The 16,533-nt window shown below is 42.7% G+C and overlaps 1 protein-coding gene and 1 pseudogene across 1 annotated transcript in view; one reads left to right on the forward strand and one right to left on the reverse strand.

The window, feature by feature from the left end:
• The first annotated feature begins 5,334 nt into the window (after positions 1–5,334).
• Positions 5,335–6,634, forward strand: LOC127197726 (zinc finger protein 639-like; annotated as a pseudogene).
• A 5,479-nt stretch (positions 6,635–12,113) lies between these two features.
• The window catches only part of Lrp6 (LDL receptor related protein 6), a 121,065-nt gene continuing 116,645 nt past the window's right edge, over positions 12,114–16,533 (reverse strand). Inside the window, exons 22-23 of the mRNA XM_051155465.1 lie at positions 16,397–16,494; positions 12,114–13,999 (exon numbers count right to left, since the gene is read on the reverse strand). Coding sequence (XP_051011422.1) covers positions 13,705–13,999; positions 16,397–16,494 — 393 coding nt within the window. The 3' untranslated portion in view covers positions 12,114–13,704. The remainder of the gene's footprint in view (positions 14,000–16,396; positions 16,495–16,533) is intronic.

A 16,533-nucleotide genomic window follows, 5' to 3' on the forward strand; every position in this document is an offset into this window, starting at 1 on the left:
AATTTACTCCTCCATTTCCCCTCCGTGCGTCATTTACTGACTTTTTGTTGGCTGCCCTGAAGCTGTGTTTGGATGTCTTTCCTCCAGGGTGATCCAAGGCACTCCCTCCACAGGCGTTCGATTGAGTGCTCTGCTCCCTGTGAATTGCCACCAGTAGCCTTTCTCAGTGGCTGAGGAACTCTTTTGTATAGATGTAGTTTGACTACACATCTGACACCCGGCATCTCCTTGGCACATGGTTGCAGACCGTACCCCAGCCTCTCTGCCACAGCTTGTAAATCAGGGCGGCTGGAGTGTGGCCCAAAAATACACAGAGTCGTAACAGACTCCCCAAGTGATGCCAAAATCATACACAGCTTCTAGTCGGGGTTGATTCGACAGTAACCATATCTCATCTCCTGCCCGAGTCTTCAGTTTGATTGCAGACAAAATAAATGAAATGATTTCTAAGACCTTGGGCAATAGGAACGAAGACCTGGATGCTGACAGAGGAGATGATTGCTTTAGAATGTGGTGTGGAAAGCGTTCTCTGGCTGTACCCAAGAGAAGGGAACCACCCAGAGGTCAACAGGCTCTCTGAGCAGGAGTCCAGGAAGGATGCTGTGGCTTCATTGTACAGGGAAGGGAGGGAGAGAATCGTATTCCAAGCTGCAGACAGTCCCCTGAGCCTTTGGATGAGGACAGATCACTCAAGGGTTCAGATCTCCCCTACCCCCCCCCCCCCAACCCCCCACCCCCACCCCGGGACGGCTTTCTCCAGGGCACACAAGGCTGAGAGAAATGCCAATTTGAGCAGTAGGCGGGACACTCAGAATTTCTCCTCAGTGAAATGCTGCACAATGGCCCATTGCCCACACAGTAGACAGATGTGGTGGCACACCACTAGTCTCAGCACAGTGGCCCATTGCCCACACAGTAGACAGATGTGGTGGCACACACCACTAATCCCAGACCTGGAGAAGTAGAGACATGAGGGCAGGGTTTGCAGATCAGCCAGTCTAGCTGAGTCAGTAAGCTCTGAGGGCAGGAAATGACCCTGTCTTGAAAAAGAAGGTGGAAAGTTACTGACTGAGGAAGAAGCTTCAACGTCTGGCCTCCACACAAATATGTACATACATACAAATATGCACAAAATATGCACAAAGAGGTTTCAAAGGTGAAGGAGGACATTTATTTATATGTTAGTAAAATTTGAGCACTTAGGCTGGTGAGATGGCTTACTAGGTAAAAGTGCTTGGCATACAAGCATGACGACCATGGTTCGAATCCCTAGAACCTACATAAAAATCCTGACGCGTAGCATGAGCATCTGTAATCCTAGCACTTCAATGGGGAGGTAGAAGACAGAGTCAAGACAGTCTTCAGACTCCTGAAGGTCAGCTAGCCTAGTGTATGCAGTGGAAAAACAACAAAGAGACTATCAAAAATGAGGTAGAACATGAGGCACTCAAGGTTGTCTCTAACATGCACTCTACAGCACACATACATCTGAATTTACACACACAAAAGCATATGCAAATGCATGCATACATTGTACAGACAACACAAACTTTTCTAAACACATCAAGAAAATATAAATCAGGCAAGGCACAGTGGTGAGCACCTTAAATCTCAGCACTTGGGAGGCAAATATATTAGTGCTACCCATGTGTTCATGGGTATGCAGCTATCTACTGAGGCATGAGCCATTTATAGTGGCCATGACATCAAAGTAACACTCTCTCCCTTAGCAGCCATCAACTGTCAGCTGCTCCTCCAATCAGGATGGAGATTTGGAAACAGTAGAATAACTATTCAGGAAATTAAAAACAGAATTAATATATAACACAGCGATTATATTTATGGGTAGATTTGCACAGAATTGAAAGCAAAAGAGTTGAACAGGTAACTTTAAACTTTTATTATATTGGGTGTAGGGGGGCGCAGGTGAGTGCCACAGTATGTGCGTGTAGGTCAGAGGGCATCTTTCAGGAATCAGGTTTCTGCTTCTACCATGGGTTCTAGGGATCCAAGTCAGGTGGTCAGGCTTGGGCAGCAGCATTTTTACTGGCTGAACCATCTTGCTAGCCTCTGAACAGAGACTCTTAACTTTAATTTTATTTTTGCAAGCATATGTGTGTTGTATATGCATGGGGGGGGGACATGTATGGCTACACACACAAATGCAAGCGTGTGTGTAAAGGCCTGAGGTTGACATGTCTTCCGTCTTATTTACTGAGACAGGGTCTCACAGTTAAATCCATAACCCACCAGTACAGTTAGTGTGGCTAGCAACCCTGATGTGAGAATTCCCACATCTACCTTCTGAGCACTGGAATGACAGGGGAGTCACCAAGCACACTCAACACTTAGGTGGGTTCTGAGGGTTCAAACTCTGGTCCTCAAGCTCGTGTGGTGTTCAACTCTGCAAGGCTTCAGGGATTGACCTAACCAGGCCGGCGAGGGAAGGAAGAAAGGACAGACACACGTACAGAAAAGCTGGGATTGGGTGCCCTAGGTCATTGTGATGGAGGCCACCACCACGTGCAGCCCAGAATTCAGCATGTTTGTTTTATTCATGGAAATCAAGGAAGTGGGTTTGTGGCACACAGCTGAACAAGGAGGCAGGGTTAGCTAATTAATGGTGGTAGGAGTTCCTTATAGGCAAGCAGTCCCAGGCTGCAGCCACCCTGGAGGAGGAAGCTGTGAGTGACAGTTTCTACAAATACCGTCAACATTCACAGTGCGACCAGAGGAAAGTTTTGCCACCCCCTTGAGCCTCACCCAGGAAGGTTTTGGCACTCATAGGGGGCCTGAGGCATTGGGTCCTTGACATGGCTGTGCTCATGTCAGCAACAACACATTCACTTACGACTTCCACTCTCATTGGTATAACCAAGTGCTTCACCCATATTGAGTCATCTCTCGGCTCTTGAACAGATATTTTTTAACTGATGTTTGCAGCGGTATTACCCCACAAAAGCTAAAAAAGCCAAAAAACACCCCGATGGCCCTTCAAGAAGTGGCTGGGTAAACAAAAGTTTGGTACATAAACTATTATTTAGCTTTAAAAAAAAAAAAAAAAAAAAAAAAAAAAAAAAAACTAACTAACACCTTACAACACAGATAAACCTTGAAGGAAGGCATTACACTAAGTGGCATGGGTGAGTCACAAAAAGGCAGATATCCTATCATCTGTAGATCATATCGGAGACAAGGAAGTTGAATGGAAGCTTCTAGGCACTGCAGGAAGAAGGCAGTAAGTATGGAGTTGTTTTAATGAGTAGGTTTTTTTGTTTTCTGTTTTGTTTTGTTTTGTTTTTTAGTTATTTGTGCTGTCATTTGTTATTGTTTCTTTGTTTGTTTTTGGTTTTTTTTTTTTGTTTGGTTTTTTGGTGACAGGGTCTCTCACTACAAGGCCAGGCTGACCTAGAACTCACTATGCAGTTCAGCCCTGATCCTGTGTCTTACACTCCTGAGTACTGGCCTTATAGGTAAGCAAGCCTAGCACACCAGCTCAGTTTTATAAGATGAATAAAGCTATGGAAATGGATGGTGTGATAATTCAAACATTATGAATGTGTTTAATGCCACGGAAATGTATCTTTAGAATTGGCTATAAGGGCTTTTATTGCTGTCATCACTGAGACAGGGCTTCGCACAGCTCAGGCTGGCCTCCTACACAGCAAGGGATGACCTTGAACTCTTGATCTTATTGCTTCCAACTCCCACGTGCTGGGACTACAGGTGTGTGCCACACTATGCCTTTCTGGCGGTCATTTTTTTTTTTTTTCTGTGTCTATATTAACTTTAAAGGTCAGGAGGGAACAAGGGGTAAGAGAGAGGAAGGGTCTCAAGAGCATACGCAAGGTGGACCTTGCCTCAAGGCAGGCTGCAGTGTGTACCTGTGGGGGCAGCTGGTAGGACCGTGGGGGACATACAACTGAATACTCATGGCTAAGACTAAATGCTGGATGGGATGGGACACACTTGTAGCCACACTCAGGAAGCGGGAGCAGGAAGACTGAGTTCCAGGGCAACCTGGACTATGCAGTGGGTTACAGCCTGAATTACAAAAGGGAGGAAGAGAGGAAGGCACAGGGAGGAGGATGGAAAGAGGAAGCAAGGGGTAGGAGGCATAAATGGTAGACATCCTGACATCTGCTTTAGAGAACTAGCCAACTATCTCCACTAGAGGGAAGATACAGGCAGGTAAGAATAAAGTCCCATTAACCCCAGCACTCAGAATAAGGCAGGCAACTCTCTAAACTTGAAGCCAGCCTGGGCTACATAGCAAGCTCCAAGCCGGCCAAGGCTACATAGTGAAACCCTGTCTCAAAACAAACAGACAAACAAACAAAAGGATAAAGACCCTACTAAAGCCTGTGAGGCTAATGTTTTTTACTTACATTTATTGAGTGAATATGGCAGTCAGGGGAGGGGGCTTGATTCTCTCCTTCCACTATGTTGGTTAAATTCAGGTCCTTAGGCTTGGCAGCAAGTGTGCCTTTACACACTTGCTGAGACATCTCAATGGCCATTTATTCATTCTTAAATTTTTTTCCGTACATACATAAATTTTTTAATCCATACATAAAAGGAAGGCTGAAAGTGAAAGGATAGAAAAGCATATATATATATATATATATATATGTATATATATATATATATATATGTATATATATATATATATATACATATATATATATATATGTATGTAATAAGGAAGCTGTGTACCGGGTATATTACTGTCAGACAAGGAGACTTCAAATCAAAGAATTCAGGCATAGAAAAACATTGTCCAGTGCTAACGGGTGGACAGTTAAGAGACTGTAACAAATATGTTATGTGTTGGCAAAAACTAACAGATACAACACGCAGAGCCACAGGTGGTGTGAGAATTTTGGTGTCTTTAAAAATTCAGTTATGGGGGACCTGGCGGGCAGGGAAGGGCAGAGCAAGGCAAGGGAGGGCGTGGGCGGCAAGGGAGGGCACAGGCGGCCCGGCAGCCCCCTCCATACCCTCCTCCCAGCAGACCTCGGCGGAGCTGCACTGCTGCGTGAGATCTCACCTCCACTCTACTTGTGGAACTTGGAGCAAGATGGACTTGCTGGTGGCGGTATGGAATAATAAGGGTTCCCACACAAACAGTTAGTCACTTGATGCCAACAGTCCCAAGGCAAGTGGTCCATCTTTGGCCCTGCTGTGTCACAATGGACTTTAATGAGGCCCGTCTCTCCATTGCTTAAAATGAGGCCCTTTTTTTTTTTTTTTTTTTTTTTACCATCTGTGGAACTCTGCCTGTAATTCATTTTCCTCACTGCAGTATTGAGAATTATACCAAGTTGAAAAGATATGAATGAATATCCTAAAAGAAAAAAAAAAAAGAGAAAAGAAGACCTTACACCCTTCTCGTTATTCAGTGTCTGCTCTATGAGACAGTCAAACTTAAAATATTTTGACAACAAAGATGATGATTCTGATCCCGAGACACCAAACGACTTGCCCAAATTTACAGATGGAACCAAGGCCAGAAACAGGAATCAGAACTACCTGGTTCCCAGCCCTGTGCTGAGGATTCTAGACCACACTGTCTTCTCCACAGAAAAGTCTGCTGATGGTGAAACCTGTGATAAAGGCTGTGACTCACCAGAGGCAGTGCCGCAGCATACCCAAGAGGAGAGCCCTATTGAGGTTCACTCCTCCGGAGACATCCCAAGTGCTGTGGAAGTTCACACAATTTCTGAGGAGTATGATCTAGAGACAGAGAACAATTCCTCTGAGAGCCTCTGAGACCAGACTAATGAAGAACCACCAGCTAAACTCTGTAAAATACTTGACAAGTGCCAGGCTTTGAACGTGACTGCGCAATAGCAGTGGCCCTTACTGAGAGCCAACAGCAGTGGCCTCTACAAGTGTGAACTTCGTGAATTCAACAGTAAGTATTTTTCTGACCTAAAGCAACATGTGATCCTGAAACACAAGCGCACCGACTCGAATGTGCGTCGGGCGTGTAAGGAAGCTTCTCCACCAACATGCTGCCCATTGAGCACGCCAAACTCCATGAGGAAGACCCCTACATCTCCAAGTACTGTCACTACAAGACAGTGACCTTTGAGAACCTCAACTCAGCCAGCACATTGCAGACATCCACTTCAGTGACCACCTTTACTGGTGTGAGCAGTGTGATGTGCAGTTCTCTTTGAGCAGTGAGCTCTACCTGCACTTCCAGGAGCACAGCTGTGATGAGCAGCCCCTGTGCCAGTTCTGTGAGCATGAGACCGGGGACCCCGAAGACCTGCACAGCCATGTCGTCAATGAGCATGCTCGCAGGCTGATAGAGCTGAGTGACAAGTGCGGTGGCGGTGGGCGTGGGCAGGGCAGCCTTTTAAGCAAAATCACTTTTGACAAATGCAAAAACTTCTTCGTGTGTCAAGTATGTGGCTTCCGGAGCAGACCGCACACGAATGTGAACAGACATGTTGCTATCGAGCACAATAAGATATTCCCTCATGTTTGTGACGACTGTGGGAAGGGCTTCTCCAGCATATATTCAACAGGACAAATTGAAGACCTTAAAATTCATCTAGATTTCAAGCATTCAGCTGACTTGCCTCATAAATGTAGTGACTGTTTGATGAGGTTCGGGAATTAAACAGTCACCTCCCGGTCCATAGACCACCTGTTATCTTTCCATAATGTTTATGTAAAAATTCTTTAATGTGAAAAAAAAAACACCCAGTTATGTAAACATGTTTTGGTTTTAATCCCAGGCATGGGATATGGGGCTGCTTCTGATTGTCCACCGCAGCAGATGTGTGCTCTGGGAGAGACGTGATGTTTGTTAGCTGCAGAGAGTTAAATTCTGGGGACTCTTGAGAGGGTATAAATGCCAGAGCCCAGAGAGGGACAGGGGTGCTCCGAAGGAATTGTGACTGTTCCTCCTGCTGGCCAATAGAAAAGATAACAAGAAGTTGGAGATAGCCTTACAACGAAGATTGAACTTGCCCCAAGGAACTCAATGCCCCTAATTAGCAGGAAACAGTAAAAAAAAAAAAAAAAAAAAAAAAGATCTCAATGCTCCCTCTTCCCACTAACCTTCTGTCTCTCTTACCTGTTGTTGGAGTGTTGGGAGGGATCGAGGTGGAAATGGGTGGTAGTTGTAAGGAGAACCCAAATAAGCTGGGCACACGCCTGAAATCCCAATACTGCTGAAGGCAGAGGTAGGAGGACCTCTGTGAGTTCGAGGCCAGCCTGTGAGTCTAGGACAGCCAAGGCTACTTGGAAAAAACAACAGCAAAACCAAAAAAAAAAAAAAAAAAAAAAAAAAAAAAAAAAAAGCCAACACACAAGGATGTTGGAGATTTCAGTTTTTGTTTTGTTTTGCTTTTTGTAATAGTAAATAGAATATCCATCATGACACTAAAAAGACATGTGCAACCCCACTGACTTTTAGAGTGCCAGGCTCACGAACAGCAGAGTACACATTCTCAAGAGCTCAAGAACATTCCCTGCTGCTATCACAGTCTGGTCCATAAAACAAGCCTCTAAAAACTTAAGTTAAATCTGACCTTTTTGAAATTGGATTTTAAAATAACAAAATATTGGAAAATACTACAAAATACTTAGAAATTAAGCATGCTTTTATGTGATTCATCATTACTCAAAGGATTAAACAAACTCAGTTATAAACTGGATAATAATGAAAACAGAACCAGGCATGCCAACACGGGCCTGATGACACACACTTTTAACCAGTACTCAGGAGGCAGACATAGGTGGATCTCTGAGTTCAAGGTCAGCCTGGTCTATGAGCCCAGGTCTCAAAACAAATGAAGAACAAGTCTCCTCCCTCCCTCTCAAAAAAAAAAAAAAAAAAAAAAATCAAAATTAAGAAAATCCTAAAAATAAAGTGTGTCAGACATGGCTTAACAATTGTGGTGGTTTTAATGAGAAGGACTGCCATAAGCTCAGTTGAATACTTGGTCACAGTTGGGAAGGATTAAGTGTGACCTTGTTGGAGGAGGTGTGTCACTGGGAACAGGCTATAAGATTTCAAAAGACCAAGCCATCCCCAGCATGTTCTGTCTTGTGCGTGTGGATCAAGATGTTAAGTCCTCAGCCCCTGCTCCAACACCAAACCTAGCTACCTGACGCCATGTGCCCCATCATGATGACCACGGACTCACCCTCTCGAACTGTCAGCCTCTAATAAACTCCACAGCAATAGAAAAGTGAGTACAACAACCCATCCCAACAGAGCAGAACCTAGGACCCCATCTTTCTCTGCATTAGCAAGCTGTTTTTGATGGAAATTTTGCGCTGTAGGTGTTTATCTTCCAACAGTCATTTCCTATCAAGTCTGGCCACCATTCAGTTGATTACTTTTGAATGTGGTAAAGAGAGAGCTCATTATAATACCTGGTGCACAGTAAATGCTGGCCAGATTTTATTAACCTTTTTATGAAGGAAGACGGACTTCCTTCTTTGACTAAACGTGAATTTGTAGAAGCAAGTCTCTAGTAGAAGAAAATTCAAGGATGATGGCAATGTGCAGATTGCATGTTGGTTTAAATAACAGTGTGTTCTGGCCAAAATAATTCATCATGGGTTAGATTTATAGGAACAAAACCAAGCTGCACATCCACGGTAATGCACTCAAAGGAAAAGTACTGTATAAATGTTATATAATATAAAAGCCTGTTGGGCAAAAGGAGGCGCCAGATACACACGGCTTTTCACCATTCTTGAGACCATGCAGAGTTCAAGTAAAGCTGTGGGTCTTCCCTGTCTGTAACTGCAAATGGCATGACCTTTAGGGTTGTCTTTCCTCCTTAGAAGAGAAACTTGGAAACGACAAGATTCTCTCTAGATGTACTCAAGAGCACCTGGTAAGAACGTACATTAGACTTTGGCATCTACTTCAACTGCTGTTTTGCACCTAACAGCAAAGTGAGGCTCAGTGGGACCTGTATTGAAGCGCTCATTGGTTCAGCTCCACAGATCTCCCACGGCAGCATCACACGGGGCTCCACACCAGGAAAACCGAGAGAAAGGGCATGGAACACAGCCATCAACAAGAACATGGCAGCACTGAGGAAGCCTGTGGTTCTTTCTCCCTCTTTCTAGGCTCAGGTACTTCACCCTACACCAGCCAACTGCCTTTCTCAGTTCTTCATGCAAACCTCAAAGCTGCATTTGTTGTGTTTGAAATACAGCAATGTTAATCACACGAAATGCAGTCATTTTCATAATTTCTTGTTGTTAAAAAAATGACACTTTCAAAATTTCCACTGATTTTTCCATTGTTTTATTATAAAAATCAACATTTCATTTGTTACAATTCAGCTTATTGTAATAATCAAAAGGAGGGTTTATACAAGGTATCTTTATACAGTTTATAATTAAAGCACTTATTTTACAAAAAGGGGCAAGTGAGTAAGTGGACAAGGGCTGACCAAATGTTGGCCATTTATAATATAAATACATCCTTGCAAAGCACCATCGTACCAAAGTCGATGTACAAAAAACACCAGCTGACTTTAAGACAATGACAAAGATTAAAGCTTAAGAAAAAAGTTTAGACTCATAAAGACAAACATCCGAAAGCAGCAGCAGATCCTTCACTTGGAACAAGGCAGTCCGGTTCAGCCTCTTGTATCCTCTTTCCCTAGCTACCCCATCACCAGACACTGTTTCTCTCAATACTCACGCTCAGGCATCGATGTAGATACATATCCACACGGATGTGTCGCTATGCCACCCCCTCGACCCCCTCAACTTTCCTATATTTGATGAAAAAAACAAAGCCCAAAATGGACAGTTAAACAAAAGCACGTTGTCTATAACTCTTTGGTATTGACTTTGGGAAAACTCTAAGTAATGATGGAAAATGAAATGATTAGTTTGTGTTGGGCCCACACTGCTTCTGAGTATAATAAATCAGTCTGTAATTGCAAAATTTCACTAGGAATAAAATTAAGAATGGTTTATAAATGCCTTGTAAAAATGATAAAAACAAAAATGACATTTTCCTTCTGCTGAAGGAGCCTGAGGGCAGAGTTGGGAACTTGATTCTAAGTTGTTAGGATCCGCCCATACACCTGCCTCCCCTCTACTCAGGTGTAAGCAGAGCTCAGTGAGTGGTGGGTGCAGTCAGAGACCATGGACCCACAATGCATAGCACTTAAGTCACAAATGCATACTTTTGTATTTGAGGCCCAAAGTCCTTGACTTAAAAGCCTGAGGGTTTCAAAAGCCAAATCTTGCCACTATTACAAAGCAATAGCATGCAACTCCCAAAATCACACCACTTGACATGGCCTGCTTTAGCTTCAGATAAGGAAACCCCAGGAAATTAAAAGAGATCTGACATTTTAGCTAATGCTTGATGGTAAACTTGTTTAGGACTCAGTCCATACACACACTTGTGCACGGCCCTGCTAAATATTGCCAACCAACTGATACCCACACTCCTACCTGTAGTCTAATTCTGAGTAAGAAATCAGTTTGTAATTCATTCTATAAAGTCATGAGAGCTACAGTAAGCACTGCATGGTCACTAAAAGTAGGACATATTAGGGCTGAACAAAACAAGACTTTTGTTTCTGAACTTTGCAGGGAAGTAGGCTTTTCTTGCAGAAACTCCTAGTCAGGAAACACATTTCAGTTAACTGGTGAGGTAGCACAGCTATGAACTTGAAACAGTATTCAGCTGGTGGGCCTTTACAGTAAGACAAAAAGATGCTTCTCCCCGAAAATAACTGCTACCTAAAATAGATGGCTATTTTTATAACAGTATTCACTACCAAAAGGATTGCAAAATGTAAAAACAAGGAAAAATATTAATAATGTTCTACCCACCAACTCTAGTTTAAACCTTTCCTGTGACTGTCATTTATATGACCTAAGCAAGAACTCTTAGGCCTTGGTTAGAATCTCCAGCTCCAAAGGAGCTGAGTCTGTGTCTTAGTTATAATTACAAAAGCAAGCTAGCCCAAAGCTCCCTTCATACATTCTTTGTCAGTAATAATCAATACCCATGTAAGTATGGAATCTAATCAAAATTTATTCACTTCTTAAATAATGAATCCAGACATAACCCAATTTAAAACTAACACTCTTTTCCCCAATTTGTGTTCTCAAAAATGTATTTTTTTTTCTCTTTTCTATGTTCAATAATTACAACACAATTTACTTCAACTTAACTGTCCATGTGACTTTAAGTATCTTTATCTCCTTCCCAAGCTTAACAGCCCTCACTAGAAAATACTCTCTACCACCCGGCTGCCCCAGAAAGAGGATACTGAGGCTAATCTGAACTGCCTTCCAATCATTTCAACAAATTGGCACACAAATTAGCATTTTGCAAGAAGAGGCCATTGCCATCGCAGCGCAAGCACGTGACAAAGCTGAAACAAGGTGGCACCTTCCTAGCTCACTGGAGTGCAAGTCTCTACATGGGAAGCCGCCCGATAAGATGCATGCTAAACATGTAAACATACAGAACTCTCCAATTCTAACCGATACCCAGATATTGCTAACCTTTCCATCTTCACTCAAGCATCAAAGTGCCCCTGTATGTCACCAAAGGCAAGTTCAGTGTCCTTTCTGTCTTAGACTCGGAGCACTTTGTTTCACTAACAGGAAGAGCAGGAAGTTAACGCTTGTCTGACTGAAATGCATGGCATTGTCGGATTGCCATTTACCTATAGGCAAGGTAAGTGCCCTGACTCTGACTAAGCTGTCCCCAACAACCCAAGCATTATTCTGAAAGGATGATTTTTCTCTTTAAAAATGTATTTATGTGTTTTTATAAGTCAAACTCTGCCAAAATTCTGGAATCGTTTCTTTCATTGTTTCCCCTCAGGCTCTAGAATCCAATGAAGTAAAGACCTCACTTCAAAACACAATTTAAAAAGTACATCCATTAAGTAATCAACAATTGCTAAGGTAAAAGTACACCAGCTTAAAAACAGTTCAACTTCAGCCGGGAGTGGTGGCGCACACCTGTAATCCCAGCACTCAGGGAAGCAGAGGCAGGCGGATCTCTGTGAATTCCAGGCCAGCCTTGTCTACAAAGGGAGTCCAGGCTAGCCAAAGCTACACAGAGAAAACAAAAACAAAACAAACACACACACACACACAAAAAACCAGTTGAACTTTAGCAGAGGAGCTAGACACGTGTAAAAAGCACAGCGGCGGCAGAGCAGTGTTAGGGTCATGCCATAGGCCAGCCCTGAGAGTGACAGATGTAGCAGCCTGGTACATGAGAGCAGGTCAGGCATGTGACAGAAGAGATGTTCATTAGTCTCCACTGCTCACGATCCTGCAGCTGAGAAGTGCACAGTGAGTCTTCTCATTTAATCCCCACTGTCAAATGTGTGCAGTTACCTAAGTCCATAGTAAGCTAATAGAGAACACATACATAAACACAGGAGGTGACTCTAAGGACCGACTGCGGATCTCGTGAAAACAAACACATTCACAGTGCAAAACAAGAAGAAATCTCACACCATACTTGGAGGCATGCCTGCGGACGGCACTCTTGAGAAGAGCTGGTCCACACAAAGCAAAAATGTCACAACACTTAATACAGAGGAACCCTACTAACAACAAGACAACAACAACAAAAACAAAAACAATCTTCTTTTTAAATAGACTGTTTCTAACCAGAGCACATTTAAATGTTTTACTTGAAAAATATACATAAAATGGTTTCACACTGTGATATTGTACGCTGCAAGGATAAAACTAATTTACAAGAATATAACAGTTAATTTGTGATTTTTAAGCATTGTTTATATGTGTTGTAAAAAGACACTTTAATGAGCATTAAAACAATCATGGAAGACCAATAATATGGCTAACTTTTGATTATGCAAAAACAGCCAACAACTTAAAAGCTCAGCCAAATGGAGAACAAACACAGTAGGTACATTGAAACCAATCCCTTGTTTAGTAAGTTCCATTTAATCAATTTCTCAGATTAAGAAGCTTAAATAAATCATGGCTCTTGGCAAAACGGCCTACAAGTTGCTGGGGAGGCAATAGAGTAAAAGCAGCTAGTGTTGACATGAACTGTGACAGGCACGGGCTCTCAGCAGCTCCACAGCGCCCTGAAATAGACACTCCATCTCCTACAACAACACTCAAAAATGGATTTTACAAGTATCTATTTTCCTCTTGAAGATTGTTGGATTCCTAGAGAAAGCAAAGCCCTTTGTCCAAAGTTAGTATTGTGATTTTTCCTTTCATGGTTTCTTAACTTGTTGGCCCTCAAACGTTAGTTAACCTGAAGGCGATTTGGCTACTTCCAAGTTTGCCACTCTAAGATGAGATTACTTTCTTCTTTTTATTTTTTGGTATCATTAAAACCCAGACATTCCTGGTCAGTGATGTCTTTATTTTCCTGTTTCCTTTGTACTCAGTCACCTCACTGGGCTTAAGGCATGCTTTGTGTATTTAGTTTGCAAAAATAAAACTTTTAGTACAAATTTATTTTTATACAAACTTTTATGGCACAAGCAGCAAATCTGCTGTTTTAAGAAAATATATAAATATCCTTTTCTTCTGTACAAATATCTCCAGTACCCACCACTTTATAATGTTAACTGTACAGGGTCTGCCGCGCGCTTCTCTAGAGCTCCCTCCCCCCCTCCAGATCTCAACCAGATGTGTATTTACATTTCCCGGTGGAGGCAGTCAGAGGAGGAGGGCCCCTCCTCAGGAGGAGTCTGTGCAGGGGGAGGGCGGCGGTGGGTAGAGGTGGTGGGAGTAACTTCTCTCAGTGTACGGAGAAGGGGGGCAGCTTTCATAGTTCTCCTCTGCTGACAAGTACTGGCTTCGGGGTGTGGGCGGTGGGGGCACAGGTTCTGAGTCATAATTCAAGTCACTGGTGTAGCCCTTGGCTGTTGCCACTGAGGTCATTCTCCGGCTAGGAGCATAGTCACTGTCACAGACATCAGTGCTGCAGGGTGTAGTAGGCGGTGCAAAGTGCCGGTAGCTATACGGCCTGTAGCTAGTAGAGGAAAACAATAAAGGAAGTGTAGTTAGTTTTATTGAAGAATATTCTGTATCAGAAATCAGAGAAACAGATGTACATTCAGTCTGAAAGCTAGGAGCTGTTGCAGTTCACATCTGTATGGACGGGCAGTCGTTGCCAGGCAGGTGCAATGAGGCTGTGGGTTCACTACCCAGCACTCTACAACTAAAAAGCCACTGCTTTTAATTGGCACAGATGAAGAGGCAATGGCACATTAGAAGACCTATGCAGTTTCTAGAGGCAAGTAAGAAGAGATGGAGTTGGAGAAAAGAGGAACTCACCTGAGCCCCAACTATGCTCTATTATCTTTAGGTAAATTTAAACGTGCGTGCTCTACATGGCCCTGGGTTTGACCCCCATATCATATTAAAAAAGAAAAGGAAAGAACTAAAACCAAACCAATTCAAAAGCTGTACTTATTGATGCACTTTAGAAAACTGCCTATCTTTCTCTCTGTACTGGGGACTGATTCCAGGGCCTTGCCCACCAGAGCAAATGGTCTACTGCCCACCCACAGCCTTGCCCACCTCTGCTACACACCGCACACTCAAATCTCAGCAGCTCTTGCAGGGTCAGTGTGTGCAAATGGGCCTTCATAGCCACTCTCTCAACATTCCTTAGTCATTTCATAACTTGCCTGGTAGGTAGGTTAATGATGTCTGAAGACTTCATTTCTTCTCAAAATAAAATATTACACAATCCAGGCTAAACTTCCCGTCAGGGCAGATCTATCCTGTTACTGGTATATGCAAAGGGAAACCACTCTGACTTGGAAGTCGCAGCTTTGATTTCTGTGCTCACTCAGGTATGCTGTCCTAAATACGGTTTCAACTGAGTATCGAAATGGTCAATTTTAAATACCCAGAGGATCAGTGAACTTTCTAAAGGGAGTAGGAGTCGAATACATGCTTACACTTGTTGATAGTAAATTTGTAACAGTTACCTAAGGACAGTTATCTGAGGAGGTACACACTCATGATGGTAGGACCTGACGAAAACACTGGATGTCCATGTGCGACTTCTTAGGACTTTCATTCTAAGTATGGCCAAGCTTATCTTATTTCATATTTATCCTAAAGATTCATGCATGAACTGTCTCTAAAATACAGTGACTGTAAGATAAGGGACAAGAGTAAGAGCAGCTGATGCAGGATTCATAACCCTCCTGGTGACACTGTGCCCACACTTTCTGCTGTCACACAGCCTTGCCCCACAGCCCCACTGAGCAAGTTCTGGGGCTTCTACCACCCGTGCCGACAGGATATTATCAGAGCATTTTTGCTTTTTTGTTTCATCTTTCTGTCCAAGCAAGTGTCAAAGCTACGGGAGATTTCCTAGATTAAAATTTGAAAGGCTAAAGACTTCTAGTCTCATAAAAGAAAAAGAGAAAAGAAAGAGAAGAGAAGAAAAGAGAAAAGAAAAGAAGAGAAAAGAAAAGAAAAGTTGTTTACCAAAATTCTGTAAATCTCAGCTTGGGCAAAATCACGGCAAATGATGGAAAGTTTGACACAGATTATAGGCCTAATTTAGACATGGGGAATTATTTAAAAACTGATTCAATGCAGTCATACACTTTGCTCAACTTTTTATTTAACTTGAATTAAATACTTTTTTAAATGAAATTTTAAATTCTGTTTCAATTTTCAGGCCTCTGCTTTTGTTTTGGCATTTTAGAACAAAACTCTGGTATGCAAAGAAATCTTACAATAATCCATGCAAACCATCACATTGGAGCCAACCCTATCCCCCTCTTAAGTGATTTTTGGTAGGTAGCTTCCTTTTTATTTCCATCTCTGCCAAGTCATACCAGGTCAGAGTGACTGAAAGGAAACTCCATCCGAACAGTAACACACAGCGCGCAGGTTTCAGGTATAGAATACAGACTTCCTGCTGGCATGTGAACAGGTGGAGAGTGAAGAACACATGACACCAACAGACCTGCTCAACACAGTCACGATTAACACAGGGCATCACTTCCTGTTGTGACTTACAAATATGTTCCATTCATTTTAGTGAAACCTGCTTATTCCATGCAGCTAACTATATGAAACATTGTTCATTCCAAGTCACAGTGACATGTGAAAATGTGGGTCAACAGTCTTCTGATTTCTTTCAATGTGTGACGCACGGTTCTACTGTCTATGAGTTCTCACAACTCTCTGATCTGTCTTACCCAGTTCTGAGATGCATTACTCTAAAAGGCAGCTTGTGTAACTCCCCTGTAAAATACAAAATGCCCTGAAAAAGAAAGATCTGTGGGTGGGCAATGTCACGTCTTGCCAAGAGTCCTATTCTTCCCTTGGTAATTATGCTCTATTTATTTGAGGCTTAGCATGTTCACAAATGGAATATGGAAAAAGTGTGTCTTCTTACCTGTAGGACCTATGTGTAGAAGGACTGTTAGAAGAATAACCAAATTCCATGGTATAATGAGACCGCTCTGTGGCAGGTGATGGTGGTGGGTTCAAAATCTAAAAGGAAAACAATTAAAATAGTAAATTAGGAATAAT

The sequence above is a fragment of the Acomys russatus genome, chromosome 13 (assembly GCF_903995435.1).
Source record: "Acomys russatus chromosome 13, mAcoRus1.1, whole genome shotgun sequence".
Lineage (NCBI taxonomy): Eukaryota > Metazoa > Chordata > Mammalia > Rodentia > Muridae > Acomys > Acomys russatus.